Here is a 17489-nt window from a genome sequence, read left to right on the forward strand (position 1 = left end):
TTAAATGGTAGTCAAAGTTGCCATAAGTTCCGCGGTGATGATCTCGTGACTCAAACGGATTATTGGTCTAAGCTGGTCATACATGACTTTTAGGTGTGAAAAATTAGTCATTATTAGGTGTCTTAAAACACCTATTTAAATGGTTTCAAAGTTACCATAACTTTCTTGGTGATGATCACGTAGTTAAAACTGATTACTAATCTAAGCTGTGAATCCGTGATATTTAGGTGTGAAAAATTAGTAATTATTAGGTGACTTAAAACACCTATTTAAATGGAAGTCAAAGTTGCCATAAGTTCCGCGGTGATGATCGCGTGACTCAAACGGATTATTGATCTAAGCAGGGCATACGTGACTTTTAGGTGTGAAAAATTAGTCATGATTAGGTGTCTTAAAACACCTATTTAAATCGTAGTCAAAGTTGCCAGCAGGTCCGCGGTGATGATCGCGTGACTCAAATGGATTATTAGTATAAGCTGGGTATTCCGTGTTTTCCATGTGTGAAAATGAGTTATTCTTGGGTGTCTTGATGGTTTCACAGTTACCATTTAAGTTCCGTTGTGATAATCCTGTGACTGTTGGCATATTTCTATGTTCACCAGTTGATAACTGACTGTTGGCATATTTTCATTGCACCAGTTGATAACTGGAGTTTGCATATTTCCAGTTGCACCAGTTGATGACTGAGCGTTGGCATATTTCGAGTTGACCCAGCTGACACCAATTTATTTGCATATTGAATATGGGGTGCGTGCAGATCTATGTTTTTTAAAGAATTTATCTGAATTTACAGCATATTTCTTAATTACTGATAATTTAGTTATTTGCAATTCATTTCGAAAATACTACAAATATAAATTACCAGTTATTAGGACATTTCGCTACTTCGTATAAATTACATTTAGTTAAACATGAATAAGGGAAACATTAACTGTGAACTAAAATAATTTCAATAAAGTACAAGTATACGAAAATTTTTCGTAATTATGTAAGTCTACTTATTACCAATGCCCTTACATTGGAAATACAGACGTACCAGTATTGAAGTATTGTTGCTGTTCAACTGGTTGGAAGTTTTACCAAATGGTTCTAATGGCTCAGCTAGACCAGTTGAATTATAACTGGCCTGGATCAACTGGATCATTTAGCCCATTTCAATATCCAGGGTTACCAGTTGGCATTAAATGGTTCATCAACTGGACCAGTTGCAACTAGCTTTCTCTTCTGGGATGTTTGCACCCCCCCCCCCACCCAACCCCCTCTAATCCCAAACTGCTTCCGGCGCGCCTGGACGTAATTATGGAAGATCCAAGACACGATGTTCAGAAACGGGATGAGAACGTCACTATTTTGGTTCATTTATTGTGTAACATTTGCGTAATTATTGGGTTGAACGCGGGTTACAGTAACATCCTTCCTCTTTGACGTAAATTTCACGTGAATGAAGAACATGATTCATCTCAAGTCAGCCTCGTAATATTCACGTGAATTTCACGCAGATATTTTGACTAAAACTATCACTAACGCTTCACGTGTTTCTGTGACGCGATAATTTCGTGTATGAAGATGTAATTTCATAACCAAACAAACACGGGAGTATTAGGTTTACAAACCATGGTCTCCAAGGTAGGGATAATCACGTTATTATAATGGTGATATTGCAGTGACAATTGCGTGATTTAGTGTACGTGTGTTTTAAGTTACCTAATGCAATAAACGTATTAACTCATTTCCGTAAATGTCCGGTGTTTGAAGAACGTAACTCTCCTCAAGTCGATACCTTGATATTGACGTGATTTTCATGTGATTTTGTTTATTGGGTTATCATCATCAGCAGCAGCAGCTGCATCATCATCATCATTGTCAACATCATTATTATCATCATCACCATGTTCCTAATGCCGTTATCACACTTATTGATCATAAATTCTGTTGTGATTTTGAATTCTGTTATTAATTGGTATTTCTCTGTCTGTCTATCTCTCTCTCTTATTCACAGAACGAGACAGCCAGTGGCCTTGCAATCTATCGCAAAGTGCTTTACCTGCAGCCGTTCGTGGACTATCGGTTCCGTGTCATTGCTGTCAACGAGATAGGGGAGTCTGAACCAAGTGCGGAGGTAGCACCAACGGACGATCCTCAAGTTGCCCCACCCTCTAAAAACCCGAGCGGAGTCAGCGGAAGTAGCACTAGACCCGAATCGATGGTCATAAGATGGCAGGTAGGTCCTCAAAAGATGATGAGATTGTAATTTGTTATTCTTAACATTTCTTCTCATTATTTGGCAGTCTCTAGTGATCAAGGTATTTGATTTATGGAAAAAGAAATCAAGAATGTACAGGTGTTTGCTTTATTTTAATTTTATTTCCTATTTTAGATAAAAAAAATACAAATACTTTGTATAACTGTAGTAGTTAAATATACGCTAGACAATGATTGCATATTCATGTGTATTTGTAGGTTCTCGACAATAATAATAACAATGTCTTCTATAGGCCTGGTATCCGCCAGCTCAGGCGCTCAAAATATGATACATATATTACCTGAACTATGTAGATGCATTTCTTGTGGTATATACAGTTGAAACAACATTAAATAGCCCAAGAAATACTCAATTGCAGTGTTCATTCAGGAGTCAGTTTACAACAGAATTAGCTACGGTAGTTTTTCAACTGGAGAGATGTGTCTTGAGCTTTACTTGAGCATAACTTGATGGTTACTGCGTTTTCAGGCAATTCACCCCTTCTACTACGGTGGGGATGATTTCCACTACGAGGTTGCATACAGACCAAGGCTTTCAAGTGAACCATTCACAAAGGCTACAGTAGACCCAGAAAACACTGATGATAATCCTACTGGAATCATCCAGAATTACATCGTAGATGCCAGGAAACCTTGCGAGGAGTTTGAGTTCTCTGTACGATCAATGAATAGTGGGGGACCAGGACCCGAACCAGAGATTCATTATGGGTTCTCTGGAGAAGCTTGTAAGGATGCACTCTTCATTCATTCATTAGTGCCAATTTTATTATTTTAATTTTTTGTTTAAATCCATGATTGCAGTTAAACCACTATTATTGACATGGATTACAATCTTGTGATTACCAGGAAATGTTCACAAATTGAACTTGAATGGGATACAACAAATAAACAATTATTAACTCTGTTTTGTTGACAATCAGCCATGCATAAAGTCTTTCGTATACTGCTGATTGTCAACGAAACGGAGTTAAGTCTTTTGTCAACTCTGTTTGTTGCTACGGCAGCAGCCAGTGAAAAACGAATTCATTTGATAAAATTATGAAAATGGAAGCACTACTTTAAACAAAAAGAACTTTGTCATTCCTTTATCATTTTTCCTGATTGAGGTGTCATATTAAAGGGCAGAAACTCAACTTTTTAGAAATGTGATTTTCTCCTTGAAATTCAGATACCGTCCGCCAAACGACTTTTTGGTTTCCTCTCTTCGAATTCATTTTAATCACTCATGTGTGAAATATGCATTATATGAGTTGCATCAAATGAAAGAGGAGGATCTAAGCTTTCCAAATATGTGTCATTTATCAATTATTATTGTGGTTAAGTTATGATAAAACATCAGTAATTCTCGGTTTCATTTTTTTCTGGGACGCATTGTATATGTTGTTTTCAATGTCATGCAATACAGTATTTTTGTGTGAATAAAAAACAAGTTGGTGAGAAGCTTCATTTAAGATTTGATGCATCAATTGTGCTTCTCCCAGCTCACCCTGATCCTCCTCAGTATTTGCAGCTTCGTGCCAAGCAACAAGAGTTTGCAATAGACCTTTTCTGGGAGCCTGGCAATGACAACAATGCTCCTATCCAATATTACATCATCCAGTACGACACCAAGTGGGCAGATCTGCACTGGCAATTCCAAGCAGTAAGTTCGCATTGAAATCATGGGACAGACTTGCCACTGTTGAGGGTTGTATTTCTAAAGTCCACCGCACACTACATGATGGTCCTGTGATCCGATTTCTGAAGAAATTGCATTTTTTTTATTAGATAGGAAATCTAAATAAACATCATCTATTTTAGTTAGTATCTAAATGATATTTAGATACTATTCCTAAATATTCCTAAATAGATGGAAAGTCTTAAATGCTGGCAATTTTTTTGGCATATAGACTATATATATATATATATATATATATATATATACATATATATAACTAGATATATCAGTTGTGTATTAACGATCTACTGTAATGTAAATCTAATTTGAATGTAAGATATTGAAATTTAAGAAATGCATTTTACATTTTTGCTAATAAAATTGTTAAAATTGGGTTCAAGAATGCAGCCAATGAGAAGCGTCAATTGGATCAATTGACCGTGCATTACTTGTTACTATTTTGAAATATTTTGAAATATATATATATATATAAAACTAGATATATCAGTTGTGTATTAATGATCTACTGTAATGTAAATCTAATTTGAATGTAAGATATTGAAATTTGAGAAATGCATTTTACATTTTTGCTAATAAAATTGTTAAAATTGGGTTCAAGAATGCAGCCAATGAGAAGCGTCAATTGGATCAATTGACCGTGCATTACTTGTTACTATTTTCATGGTACCATCTGCATGGGGTGTATATTGGTGATAACAACCATAAATGGAGGTTGCAGGGAGACATCTTATGGCCTTGCTAATTAAGATTGTTGACCTATTTTACTGAACAAATAATACACAGGTTTTCATTCATGAAGTTATGGCAATGCAGCGCTATTTAGGTATTTACAATGGCACAAAAGACACTCGGCTACACCTCATGAATTTCATTGCAGACCGTTGAGGCTACCTCTGCACTTGGTTCAGACTCCCAATCTCATTCACAGCAATGACACAGAACCGATAGTTATCAAAACACTAATTCCTAGGAAATAGGAACAAAATTGGCGGTCATATGCTATTTTGAACTATTTTAGATTTTTAAAATAGTGTTTAAATAGGGTACATTCACATGAAAATAGGAAATAAATAATAAAAAATAGCAAAATTATATTTTTCCACAGCCCATTTGACGAGGGTCATCATCATCAGCAGCAGCAGCTGCATCATCATCATTGTCAACATCATTATCCTCATCATCACCATGTTCCTAAGGCCGTTATCACACATATTAATTATAAATTCTGTTGTGATTTTTAATTCTGTTATTAATTGTGATCTTTGTCTGTGTCTTTCTTTCTCATATTCACAGAACGAGACAGCCAGTGATGTTTCAACCTACCGCAAAGTGCTTCACCTGCAGCCGTTCGTGGACTATCGGTTCCGTGTCATTGCTGTGAACGAGTTTGGGGAGTCTGAACCAAGTGCGGAGGTAGCACCAACGGTCGATCCTGAAGTTGCCCCACCCTCTATAAACCCGAGCGGAGTCAATGGAAATAGCACCCCCGAATCAATGGTCATAAGATGGCAGGTAGGTCCTCAAAAGATGATGAGATTGTAATTTTTGTATTCTTAACATTTCTACTGACTACTTGGCAGTCTCTATTATTAGTGATCAAGGTATTTGAAATCAAGAATATACAGGTATTTGCTTTATTTTTATTTTTATTTCCTATTTTGAGCAAACAATACAAATACTTTGTATAACTGTAGTAGTTAAAGATAGACAATCATTGCATATTCATGTGTATTTGTTGGTTCTTGACAAACATAATATCAATGTCTTTTATAACCCTGGCATCCATCAGCTCGGGCGCTCATGGCGCTTGCTCCAAAATATGATACATATATCACCTGAACTCTGTAGATGCCATGCTTGTGGTATATACAGTTAAAACAACATTAAATAGCCCAAGAAATACTCATTTGCAGTGTTTATTCAGGAGTCAGTTTACATCAGAATTAGCTAGATTTTCAACTGACGAGATGTGCCTTTAGCGTTACTCAAGTTGAGCATAACTTAAGCATAACTTGATGGTTACTTGAATTCTATGTTTTCAGGCAATTCACCCCTTCTACTACGGTGGGGATGATTTCCACTACGAGGTTGCATACAGACCAAGGCTTTCAAGTGAACCATTCATAAAGGATACAGTATACCCAGAAAACACTGATGATAATCCTACTGGAATCATCCAGAATTACATCGTAGATGCCAGGAAACCTTACGAGGAGTTTGAGTTCTCTGTACGATCAATGAATAGTGGGGGACCAGGACCCGAACCAGAGATTCATTATGGGTTCTCTGGAGAAGGTCGTAAGGATGCACTCTTCATTCATTCATTAGTGCCAATTTTATTATTTTGAATATTTTTTAAAATCCATGATTGCAGTCAAACCACTAAATTGACATGGATTACAATCATGTGATTAAAAGGAAATGTACACAAATTGAGCGCGGATGGGATACGACAGATAAACAATTATTATAAGATTTAAGCATTTTTTAACTACAGTCAAACCTGTGTTATGAACCCCATAACGACCACTTAAAATGCCCCCTTGAATTTCATGTAGATAAGAACTTGTACACAACGACCATCTGTCTAACGCGACCAGCGGCCACTCATTTTGCTTCCGCTGGCCATCAAAAATGCCTACACAACGAACGCTAGCGCCAACTGTACAACGACCAACAACAGCCGTGTAGCGACCAGCCGCAGCGCTTGAGCAATTTCGCTTACAGCTAGGCGATTGTCTGCACAGCGGCAGCCTATAAAGCTAGATCTAACACACAATAAAAAGTATTCAACCCCAAAGCTTTCATTGAAACCTCAATCAAAACATTTAATTACCGTCAGGATATTGTTTCTAAACATTTCATTATGAGCTGTGCCCTATGGAAACATAACAATACAAAGTCATTGTCATGAACTTGTTTGTCATACTAGTAGGCTAGGCTAGGCACCGCCAGCCTAGCCTGCTAGTAATAATAATATTAAAAACGTTACTTATAAAGCGCTAACCACCGAAGTCTTTAAGCGCTATAACAAACAAAATAAACTGAGAAAAAAAATAACATATTAAACGAAACAAAAAAGTGCAAATAAATCTACAAATTACAATACACATCAAAGTGAACAGAGTTAATTAATCATCGAAAGCCATTTGGAATAAATGTGTCTTAAGACTAGTTTTGAATAGGTTAACAGTTTGACAGTTTTTGACATTTAAAGGTAGTCTGTTCCAAAGTTCATCAGAAGCTAGTGGCCTGATGAGTGGGCATGAGTCTGTCAATCCAATTTTCAGGCTCATTTTTTTGTTTTCTTTTAAATAATTTTTTATATGAGTTTTTTTAAATGCCGGACAATTTCAAATTTATGTTCAATCATTTCGTATTTTTATTTTGTTTGAAAACCGTACCACTCTTTGTATATTCAAGTTTTAAACACCAAAAAATAAAATTGGGTCGTTAGATTTATCAATTGGCTCTCTGCCTCGTTTCCGCCCGACTGAGCTCTTATAAAGCTAATTAATTATTTAAAATGGCCGCCAACACAAACCTGTCTAAGACGGCCATATTTGTTTTTCCCTTGGGTGGTTGCTATAGACAGGTTGGACTGTATATACAGCTATTAATTTGTGGAATCTACTTGTGCATAGGATTCTTTAATGTATAAGGTATCACCTACATCACTAGGATCCTGAGCTTAGCAGTAAGTTCCTGTATAGATTCCTTCCCTTCGTATTCTAATTTCAAACCGTTGGGGTAAACGTTTGACAGAGAAATGCCCTTTCTGATCTGTACAAAAAATCCTGGAACACTCCATCATATTTTCTTCATGATGCTCAACCCTGCTCAAAAGGTATACATGGTGTCAAAATGTAATACTGAAGTTTATACACCAAGCCATACAGATAACAGGTCAAGGGCATTTGCAGCCTATTGCGTATTTAAGGGCTATTCTAAAACCAGGGGAACTATATACCCCATAGCATCCTTTTTTCTTTTTTAAAAAGTTTTTTGTTCACCTAGTGAATGCCTCTGCTCAACTCATTGTAAAAGGTACGACTTAGAAAATAACATCTAGTGTGACATCTTAGGTACCGTTTATTGCTTGTCCCATCAAGAGTTGTTGAACTGATTCACAAGATGACCATGTAGCAAATGAATGTAACTCCTCCAAATCACGACTCAAAACTAATAACCATTTCAGGAAATGTTTAAATACTGACTTCATTGGCAGAGCCAGCATTTTAAATGTTTTAAACAGAAAAATGGTACTATACAATTCCAAGAATCATCATCAAATCTGAAGTGGTTATTCAATGTTAAAAGTGTACACCCATGAACCCAGTATCAACACTACCTGTACTTTTCTGTCCCCTCAGCGGATTTTCTAATTGGTATGACTTTTTCATGTAATTCTTTCCTTTCTATTTAAAGCGCATAGGGACATGTTATCCTGTAATGTGTTATGCACTATAAAAGAACTGAGTATTATTATTATTAACACCAAATAACGAGCCCTAGCTTATTTGATAATTTTTTTGATAAACTGTATCATTCAACACAGTAGAAAAAGCTTAATGAAATGACTGGGTTTTAACAATTTTGCAGAGCTATCAATGTATGTTGTTTTCAATGTCATGCTATACAGTATTTTTGTGTGAAGAAAAAAGAAGTTGGTGAGAAGCTTCATTTAAGATTTAAAGCATCAATTGTGCTTCTCCCAGCTCACCCTGATCCTCCTCAGAATCTGCAGCTTCGTGCCAAGGAACAGCAGTTTGCAATGGACCTCTTCTGGGAGCCTGGCAATGACAACAATGCTCCTATCCAATATTACATCATCCAGTACGACACCAAGTGGGCAGATATGCACTGGCAATTCCAAGCAGTAAGTTTGCGTTGAAATCATTGGACAGACATGCCAATGTTGAGGGTCGTATTTCTAAAGTCCACCGCACACAACATGATGGTCTTGTGATCTGATTTCTGAAGAAATTGCAATTTTTTATTAGATTGGAAATCTAAATAAACATCATCTTTTTTAGTTAGTTTCTAAAGAATGATAAGAGTACTAAAAACCAATGGGGGCAAATTGTTTGGTATATATATATATATATATATCAGTTGTGGAAACGATGTAAATGCATGTATAATGTAAATCTAATCTTAATGTAAGTATACAACAAGATGAAAAATTAAAACATGCATTTCCCTTTTTTTCGCTTAAATAACAGTGGTAAAACTGGCAGATAAATGTGAACCAATATTGAACACCTTAATCATGAATTCCCAAATAGATGGAAAGTCTTAAATGCTGGCAATTTTTTTGGCATATAGACTATATATATATATATATATATATATATATAACTAGATATATCGGTTGTGTATTAACGATCTACTTTAATGTAAATCTAATTTGAATGTAAGATATTGAAATTTAAGAAATGCATTTTACATTTTTGCTAATGAAATTGTTAAAATTGGGTTCAAGAATGCACCCAATGAGAAGCATCAATTGGATCAATTGACCGTGCATTACTTGTTACTATTTTCATGGTACCATCTGCATGGTACCATCTGCATGGGGTGCATATTGGTGATAACAACCATAAATGGAGGTTGCAGGGAGACATCTTATGGCCTTGCTAATTAAGATTGTCGACCCATTTTACTGAACAAATAATACACAGGTTTTCATTCATGAAGTTATGGCAATGCAGCGCTAGTTAGGTATTTACAATGGCACAAAAGACACTCGGCTACGCCTCATGAATTTTATTGCAGACCATTGAGGCTACCTCTGCACTTGGTTCAGACTCCCCAATCTCGTTCACAGCAAGGACACGGAACCAATACCGGTAGTTATCAAAACACCAATTCCTAGGAAATAGGAACAAAATAGCAGTCATATGCTTTTTTTAAACCATTTTAAACAGAAGATGGTGTTTAAATAGGGTGCATTCACATGAAAATAGGAAATAAATAATAAAAAATAGCAAAATTATATTTTTCCACAGCCCATTTGACTAGGGTCATCATCATCAGCAGCAGCAGCTGCATCATCATCATTGTCAACATCATTATCATCATCAATATCATCATCATCATCACCATGTTCTCAAAGCCGTTATCATACTTATTGATCATAAATTCTGTTGTGATTTTTAATTCTGTTATTAATTGTGATCTCTGTCTGTGTCTCTCTTTCTCATATTCACAGAACGAGACAGCCAGTGATGTTCCAACCTATCGCAAAGTGCTTTACCTGCAGCCGTTCGTGGACTATCGGTTCCGTGTCATTGCTGTGAACGAGTTTGGGGAGTCTGAACCAAGTGCGGAGGTAGCACCAACGGTCGATCCTGAAGTTGCCCCACCCTCTATAAACCCGAGCGGAGTCAACGGAAGTAGCACTAGACCCGAATCAATGGTCATAAGATGGCAGGTAGGTCCTCAAAAGATGATGAGATTGTAATTTTTTTATTCTTAACATTTCTACTGACTACTTGGCAGTCTCTATTATAGTGATCAAGGTATTTGATATATAGATAGGCAGGTATTTGCTTCATTTTTATTTTTGTATTTCCTATTTTGAACAAACAATACATATACTTTGTATATCTAAAGTAGTTACAGATAGACAATGATTGCATATTCATGTGTATTTGTTGGTTCTTGACAAACATAACATCAATGTCTTTTATTACCCTGGTATCCGCCAGCTCAGGCGCTCATGGCGCTTTCTCCAAAATATGATTATTACATTATTACCTGAACTCTGTAGATGCCATGCTTGTGGTATACTGGTATACAATTAAAACAACATTAAATAGCCCAAGAAATACTCATTGGCAGTGTTCATTCAGTAGTCGCTTTACATCAGAATTAGCTAGTTTTTCAACTAAAGAGATGCATTTTGTGCAATATTTGAGCATAACTTGATGGTTACTTGAATTCTATGTTTTCAGGCAATTCACCCCTTCTACTACAGTGGTGATGGTTTCCACTACGAGGTTGCATACAGACCCAGGCTTTCAAGTGAACCATTCACAAAGGCTACAGTATACCCAGAAAACACTGATGATAATCCTACTGGAATCATCCAGAATTACATCGTAGATGCTAGTAAACCTTGCGAGGAATTTGAGTTCTCTGTACGATCAATGAATAGTGGGGGACCAGGACCCGAACCAGAGATTCATTATGGGTTCTCTGGAGAAGCTTGTAAGGATGCACTCTTCATTCATTCATTTAGTGCCATTTTATTATTTGTATGCCTTTGCTTCAAAGTAGCTGGAGGCATTATGTTTTCGGGTTGTTCGTCTGCACGTCCCATTCTCATGATCGCATTATCTCAAGAACCGGTTGAAGGATTACCACAAACTTGGGTCATGTATGTATCTTGTAGAGCCAATGAACTGAATAGATTTGGGGATCATGAGGTCAAAGGTCACAGGGCTTATTTTGTATGCAAAAATAGCTTAATTGTGATCATGTTATCTCAAGAACCGATTGATGGATTACCGCCAAACTTCGGCTCTGTATGTCTCTTGCAGAGCCAATGAACGGATTAGATTTTGGGGTCATAGGTCAAAGGTCATGGGGCTCATTATGAATGCAAATTAGCTTGTGAACACATTGTCAATAGTATCAACGGATGGATTACTATAAAACTCGGGACATGTATATGTATCTTGCAGAGCCAATAAACTGATCAGATTTTAGTGTCATGAATATGAAAAATAGCTCGTAATCACGATATTTTGAGAATCTGTTAACGGATTACATTTAAAATTGCTTCTCTTATGATTTGTAAAATCACTCTATGGCGGAGGCATCATTTTCGCCTGCGCGCAGTCGAAGATCCATCTAGATAATTTGTTTTGTGTTAAATCCATAATTGCAGTCATACAACTGAATTTAAATGAATTACAAATGTGTGATTAATAAAGAAATGTACACAAGTTGAACACAAATGGGATACAACAAATTAACAATCATTATAAGAAATAAGCATTTTCAAGCTACAGCTATAAATTGTTGCTTACTACTTGTACATAAGATTCATTAATGTATTAGGTATAACCTACCTCACAGAATCCTGAGCTTTGCAGTAAGTGCCTGCATAGATTCCCTCCCTTCATATTCTAATTTTACACCGTTGGGGTAAACGTGTGACGAAGAAATGCTCTTTCTGATCTGCACAAAAAATCCTGGAACACTCCATCATATTTTCTTCATTATGCTCAACCCTGCTCAAAAGATATACATGGTGCCAAAATGGAATACTGAAGTTCATACACCAAGCCATACAGATAGGAGGTCTAGCCTTTTGTAGCCTATTGCGATTTTGAGGGCTATTCTATAACCGGGGGAACTATATACCCCATAGCATCCTTCATTGGCAGAGCCAGCACTTTGAATGTTTTAAACAGAAAAATGGTACTTTACAATTCCAAGAATCATCATCAATTTTAAAGTTGTTATTTAATGTTAAAAGTGTACACCCATGAACTCAGTATCAACACTACCTGTACTTTCTTGCCCCCTCGGCGGATTTTCTAATTGGTATAACTTTTTCTTGTAATTCTTTCCTTTCTATTTAAAGCGCATAGGGACATGCTATCCTGTAATGTGTTATGCACTATAAAAGAACTGAGTATTATTATTATTAACACCAAATGTGCTAACGAGCCCTTATTTGATAATTTTTTTGATAAACTGTATCATTCAACACAGTAGAAAAAGCTTAGTGAAATGACTGAGTTTTAATAATTTTGCAGAGCTATCAATATACGTTGTTTTCAATGTCATGCTATACAGTATTTCTGTGTGAAGAAAAACAAGTTGGTGAGAAGCTTCATTTAAGATTTAAAGCATCAATTGTGCTTCTCCCAGCTCACCCTGGTCCTCCTCAGAATGTGCAGCTTCGTGCCAAGGAACAGGAGTTTGCAATGGACCTTTTCTGGGAGGCTGGCAATGACAACGATGCTCCTATCCAATATTACATCATCCAGTACAACACCAAATGGACAGATATGCACTGGCAATTCCAAGCAGTAAGTTCTCATTGAAATCATGGGACAGACTTGCCACTGTTGAGGGTCATATTTATAAATTCCACTGCACACCACATGATGGTCCTGTGATCTGATATCTGACGAAATTGCAATTTTGTATTAGATAGGAAATCTAAATAAACATCATCTTCTTTATTTAGTATCTAAATAATGATAAGAGTACTAAAAACCAATGGGGGCAAATTGTTTGGTATATATATATATATATATATATATCAGTTGTGGAAACGATGCAAATGCATGTATAATGTAAATCTAATCTGAATGTAAGTATACAACAAGATGAAAAATTATAACATGCATTTTCCTTTTTTCGCTTAACCAACAGTGGTAAAACTGGCAGATAAATGTGAACCAATATTGGACAGCTTAATCATGAATTTCAAAATAGATGGAAAGTCTTAAATGCTGGCAATTTTTTTGGCATATAGACTATATATATATATATATATATCAGTTGTGTATTAACGATCTACTGTAATGTAAATCTAATTTGAATGTAAGATATTGAAATTTAAGAAATGCATTTTTACATTTTTGCTAATAAAATTTTATAAATTGGGTTCAAGAATGCAGCCAATGAGAAGCTTCAATTGGATCAAGTGACCATGCAATATTTGTTACTATTTTCATGGTACCATCTGCATGGGGTGCATTTTGGTGATAACAACCATGGATGAGGGTTGCAGGGAGACATCTTATGGCCTTGCTAATTAAGATTGTCGACCCATTTTACTGAACAAATAATACACAGGTTTTCATTCATGAAGTTATGGCAATGCAGTGCTAGTTAGGTATTTACAATGGCACAAAAGACACTCGGCTACGCCTCATGAATTTTATTGCAGACCATTGAGGCTACCTCTGCACTTGGTTCAGACTCCCCAATCTCGTTCACAGCAAGGACACGGAACCAATACCGGTAGTTATCAAAACACCAATTCCTAGGAAATAGGAACAAAATAGCAGTCATATGCTTTTTTTAAACCATTTTAAACAGAAGATGGTGTTTTAATAGGGTGCATTCACATGAAAATAGGAAATAAATGGTAAAAAATGGTAAAATTATATTTTTCCACAGCCGTTTTGACAAGGGTCATCATCATCAGCAGCAGCAGCAGCTGCATCATCATTGTCAACATCATTATCATCATCATCACCATGTTCCTAATGCCATTATCACACTTATTGATCATAAATTCTGTTGTGATTTCAAATTCTGTTATTAATTGGTGTATCTCTGTCTGTCTCTCTCTCTCTCTCTTATTCACAGAATGAGACATCCGGTGGCTTTGCAATCTATCGCAAAGTGCTTTACCTGCAGCCGTTCGTTGAATATCAGTTCCGTGTCATTGCTGTGAACGAGATTGGGGAGTCTAAACCGAGTGCGGAGGTAGCTCCAACGGTCGATCCTCAAGTTGCCCCACCCTCTATAAACCCGAGCGGAGTCAACGGAAGTAGCACCCCCGAATCGACAATCATAAGATGGCAGGTAGGTCCTCAAAAGATGATGAGATTGTATTTTTTTTCTTGACATTTCTACCGACTATTTGGCAGTCTCTATTTATAATGATCAAGGTATTTAATATATAGATATAGAAATCAAGAATATACAGATATTTACTTTATTTTTCTTTTTATTTCCTATTTTGAACAAACACAAATACTTTGTATAACTGTAGTATATAGTTAATGATAGACAATGATTGCATATTCATGTGTATTTGTTGGTTCTTGACAAACATAATATCAACGTCTTTTATAACCCTGGTATCTGTCAGCTCAGGCGCTCATGGCGCTTTCTCCAAAATATGATATACATATTACCTGAACTGTAGATGCACAGCTTGTGGTATATACAGTTGAAACAACATTAAATAGCCCAAGAAATATTCAGTTGCAGTATTTATCCAGGAGTCAGTTTATATCAAAATTAGCTAGTTTTTCAACTGAAGAGATGTGTCTTTAGCGTTACTTGAGCATAACTTGAGCATAACTTGAATTCTGTGTTTTCAGGCAATTCACCCCTTCTACTACGGTGGGGATGATTTCCACTACGAAGTTGCGTACAGACCCAGGCTTTCAAGTGAACCATTCACAAAGGCTACAGTAGACCCAGAAAACACTGATGATAATCCTACTGGAATCATCCAGAATTACATCGTAGATGCTAGTAAACCTTGCGAGGAGTTTGAGTTCTCTGTACGATCAATGAATAGTGGGGGACCAGGACCCGAACCAGAGGTTCATTATGGGTTCCCTGGAGTAGCCTGTAAGTTGCACTCTTCGTTCATTCATTAGTGTCATTTTATTATTTGTATGCCTCCGCTACAAAGTAGCTTGAGGCATTATAATTTTGGATTGTCCATCTGCATGCAAGTGCGAATCACTTAAAGAGCGCGCATAGCGCGCTCTCTAGGGGGTGGGTGCTGGGAGGGTGGAATTTCCCCCCTCCCGCGCGAAGCACGGAAGCTTTGAAAGAAGACGATTTGTTGTACCTTTCTCGACTCATAATCCTTGTCTGAATTCAGTCCGCCCCTCCTGCGCATAGTACGGAAGCTTTGACGTATTATTAGACAAAGAAGATGATTCGTTGTACCTTTCTTGACCCTTAATCCTTATCTGTATTCAGTCCCCCTCCGCGCAAAACGCGGAAGTTTTGACGTTTCATTAATTTATTAGAGAAAGAAAAAACTGAATTGAAATAATTACAATCGTTTGATTAAAAAGAAATGTACACAAGTTGAACAAAATGGGATACAACAAATTAACGATCATTATAAGATATAAGCATTTTTAAACTACAGCTATAAATTTGTTGAATCTACTTGTTCATAAGATTCATTAATGTATTACGTATATAACCTACCTCACAGAATCCTGAGCTTTGCAGTAAATGCCTGCATAGATTCCCTCCCTTCATATTCTAATTTTACACTGTTGAGGTAAATGTTTGATGGAGAAATGCCCCTTCTGCACGAATAATCCCTGAACACTCCATCATTTTTTTGTCATATTGCTTAACCCTGCTCAAAAGATTTATATGGTGCCAAAGTGGAATACTGAAGTTTATACACCAAGCCATAAAGAATAACAGGTCAGGGACTAAACCCCCGTCACATCCTTCTTTTTTTTCTTTCATTTTTCTTTTGGCTTCTTTTTAGTTTTTATTTAGATTTTCTTAATCATAATTCCTTCTCTTTTTCCTCTTGCATAGGGTTGCAAGTACCCTTTTTTCTACCAAAACAAAAATTTATTTTAATTTTCTGTTGAATACAAAAGAGCATTATCTATAGACAATCACTTGGTCATGTAACCCATCTAAAGAAAAATTGTGATCTCCCCCTCCCATTCCTTCACCAAGATAACAATTGACCTTTCTCCTGCTAATTTTTACAGTAATTTCAAAAGTATTTTTTTCTCAACTTTCCGACAATTTTGTTATTTAATGTCAACATTTATTTTGGCTGCTTTGGTATTTTGATAACTCTGAATTTAAAGATGAAAACAGCTACTATTATCAATGAATTCAATCTCATATGCCATCTTTTTGTCCAGGTTTGGCCTATCCATCACTTCCCAGACCAGGCCATCAACCAAGCCTCTAGGGAGCTTGTCCAACAACATTCTGGTGCCTTCCAACAAGAACGCGCATCCTATCCTACAATTGGTAACAATACTTGTAGACTTCGAGCTATATACTAATCTTTGTACAAGGCATATATTACCATTGTGATGAAAATGTTAAGGCTATACAACAGTTTGATATCAATATATTAAACTTTTGATTTCTTTGAAAATTTTGTTTAGATTGATTGATTGAGTGTGTACTATTAGTCCTTTAATCTTGCCTTCTCAATTACAAGCCATGATCAAGTGCCAATTATGTTATGCTGCTAATTTTCAGTAGTCTTTTCTTTCTGCTGTTATGGTGTAGATTGATTGAATAAAATATTGATCATATTATACATCAATACCATTATGTATGATGTTTATTCTTTTATATGTCATCCAGTTTGATATCAATATATTACCGGTATGTATCTGTCTTAATCCTTTCCTTTGCAGAAAGAAGATGTGTCAAACTTCTTTCGATTTAAATTTATGCTTAAATTTGTAATCAGGACGAGGTGAATTGGATTGTTCTTATTAGGAGTAATACCTCAAATTTTTAATTATCACTGGATTTAGCAAGATTTTGATATTTTGTGTCCAATTGTACCTTGTATGCGTTGCTTGTGTATCATATTGTAAGAAGAAGGTTTACAATGGATCTTTTTTCGGGTTGTCCGTCCGTACGTCCGTCCCGTTTGACCGTTATCACAATATCTCAAGAACCATTCAAGATTTAAACTTAAGACTCGGGAATAGTATTTATCACCATAGGAAGACGATCTGATTAGATTTTGGAGTACGTAGGTCAAAGGTCACAGGTCACAGAGGTCAACTTATGAATTCCTTGTATTGAGTTTGTTAGC

The 17489-nt window shown here is 36.3% G+C and overlaps 1 protein-coding gene across 10 annotated transcripts in view; it reads left to right on the forward strand.

The window, feature by feature from the left end:
- The window catches only part of LOC764448 (hemicentin-1), a 92828-nt gene extending 75543 nt beyond the window's left edge, over positions 1-17285 (forward strand). For 5 of the 10 annotated variants that reach the window (XM_030973536.1, XM_030973540.1, XM_030973545.1 and 2 more), the window contains 12 exons: positions 2000-2221; positions 2732-2987; positions 3744-3904; positions 5234-5452; positions 5983-6238; positions 8659-8819; positions 10155-10376; positions 10900-11155; positions 12830-12990; positions 14285-14503; positions 15028-15283; positions 16570-17285. In XM_030973536.1, the coding sequence (XP_030829396.1) occupies positions 2000-2221; positions 2732-2987; positions 3744-3904; positions 5234-5452; positions 5983-6238; positions 8659-8819; positions 10155-10376; positions 10900-11155; positions 12830-12990; positions 14285-14503; positions 15028-15283; positions 16570-16619 (2439 nt within the window). In that variant the 3' untranslated portion in view covers positions 16620-17285. Of the gene's footprint in view, positions 1-1999; positions 2222-2731; positions 2988-3743; positions 3905-5233; positions 5453-5982; positions 6239-8658; positions 8820-10154; positions 10377-10899; positions 11156-12829; positions 12991-14284; positions 14504-15027; positions 15284-16569 lie in introns of those variants that run through there. The other 5 variants (XM_030973538.1, XM_030973539.1, XM_030973537.1 and 2 more) reach the window with 5 other exon arrangements.
- The last annotated feature ends 204 nt before the right edge of the window (positions 17286-17489 follow it).

The sequence above is a fragment of the Strongylocentrotus purpuratus genome, unplaced genomic scaffold (assembly GCF_000002235.5).
Source record: "Strongylocentrotus purpuratus isolate Spur 01 unplaced genomic scaffold, Spur_5.0 spur5_scaffold_6, whole genome shotgun sequence".
In the NCBI taxonomy this organism is placed as follows: Eukaryota; Metazoa; Echinodermata; class Echinoidea; order Camarodonta; family Strongylocentrotidae; genus Strongylocentrotus; species Strongylocentrotus purpuratus.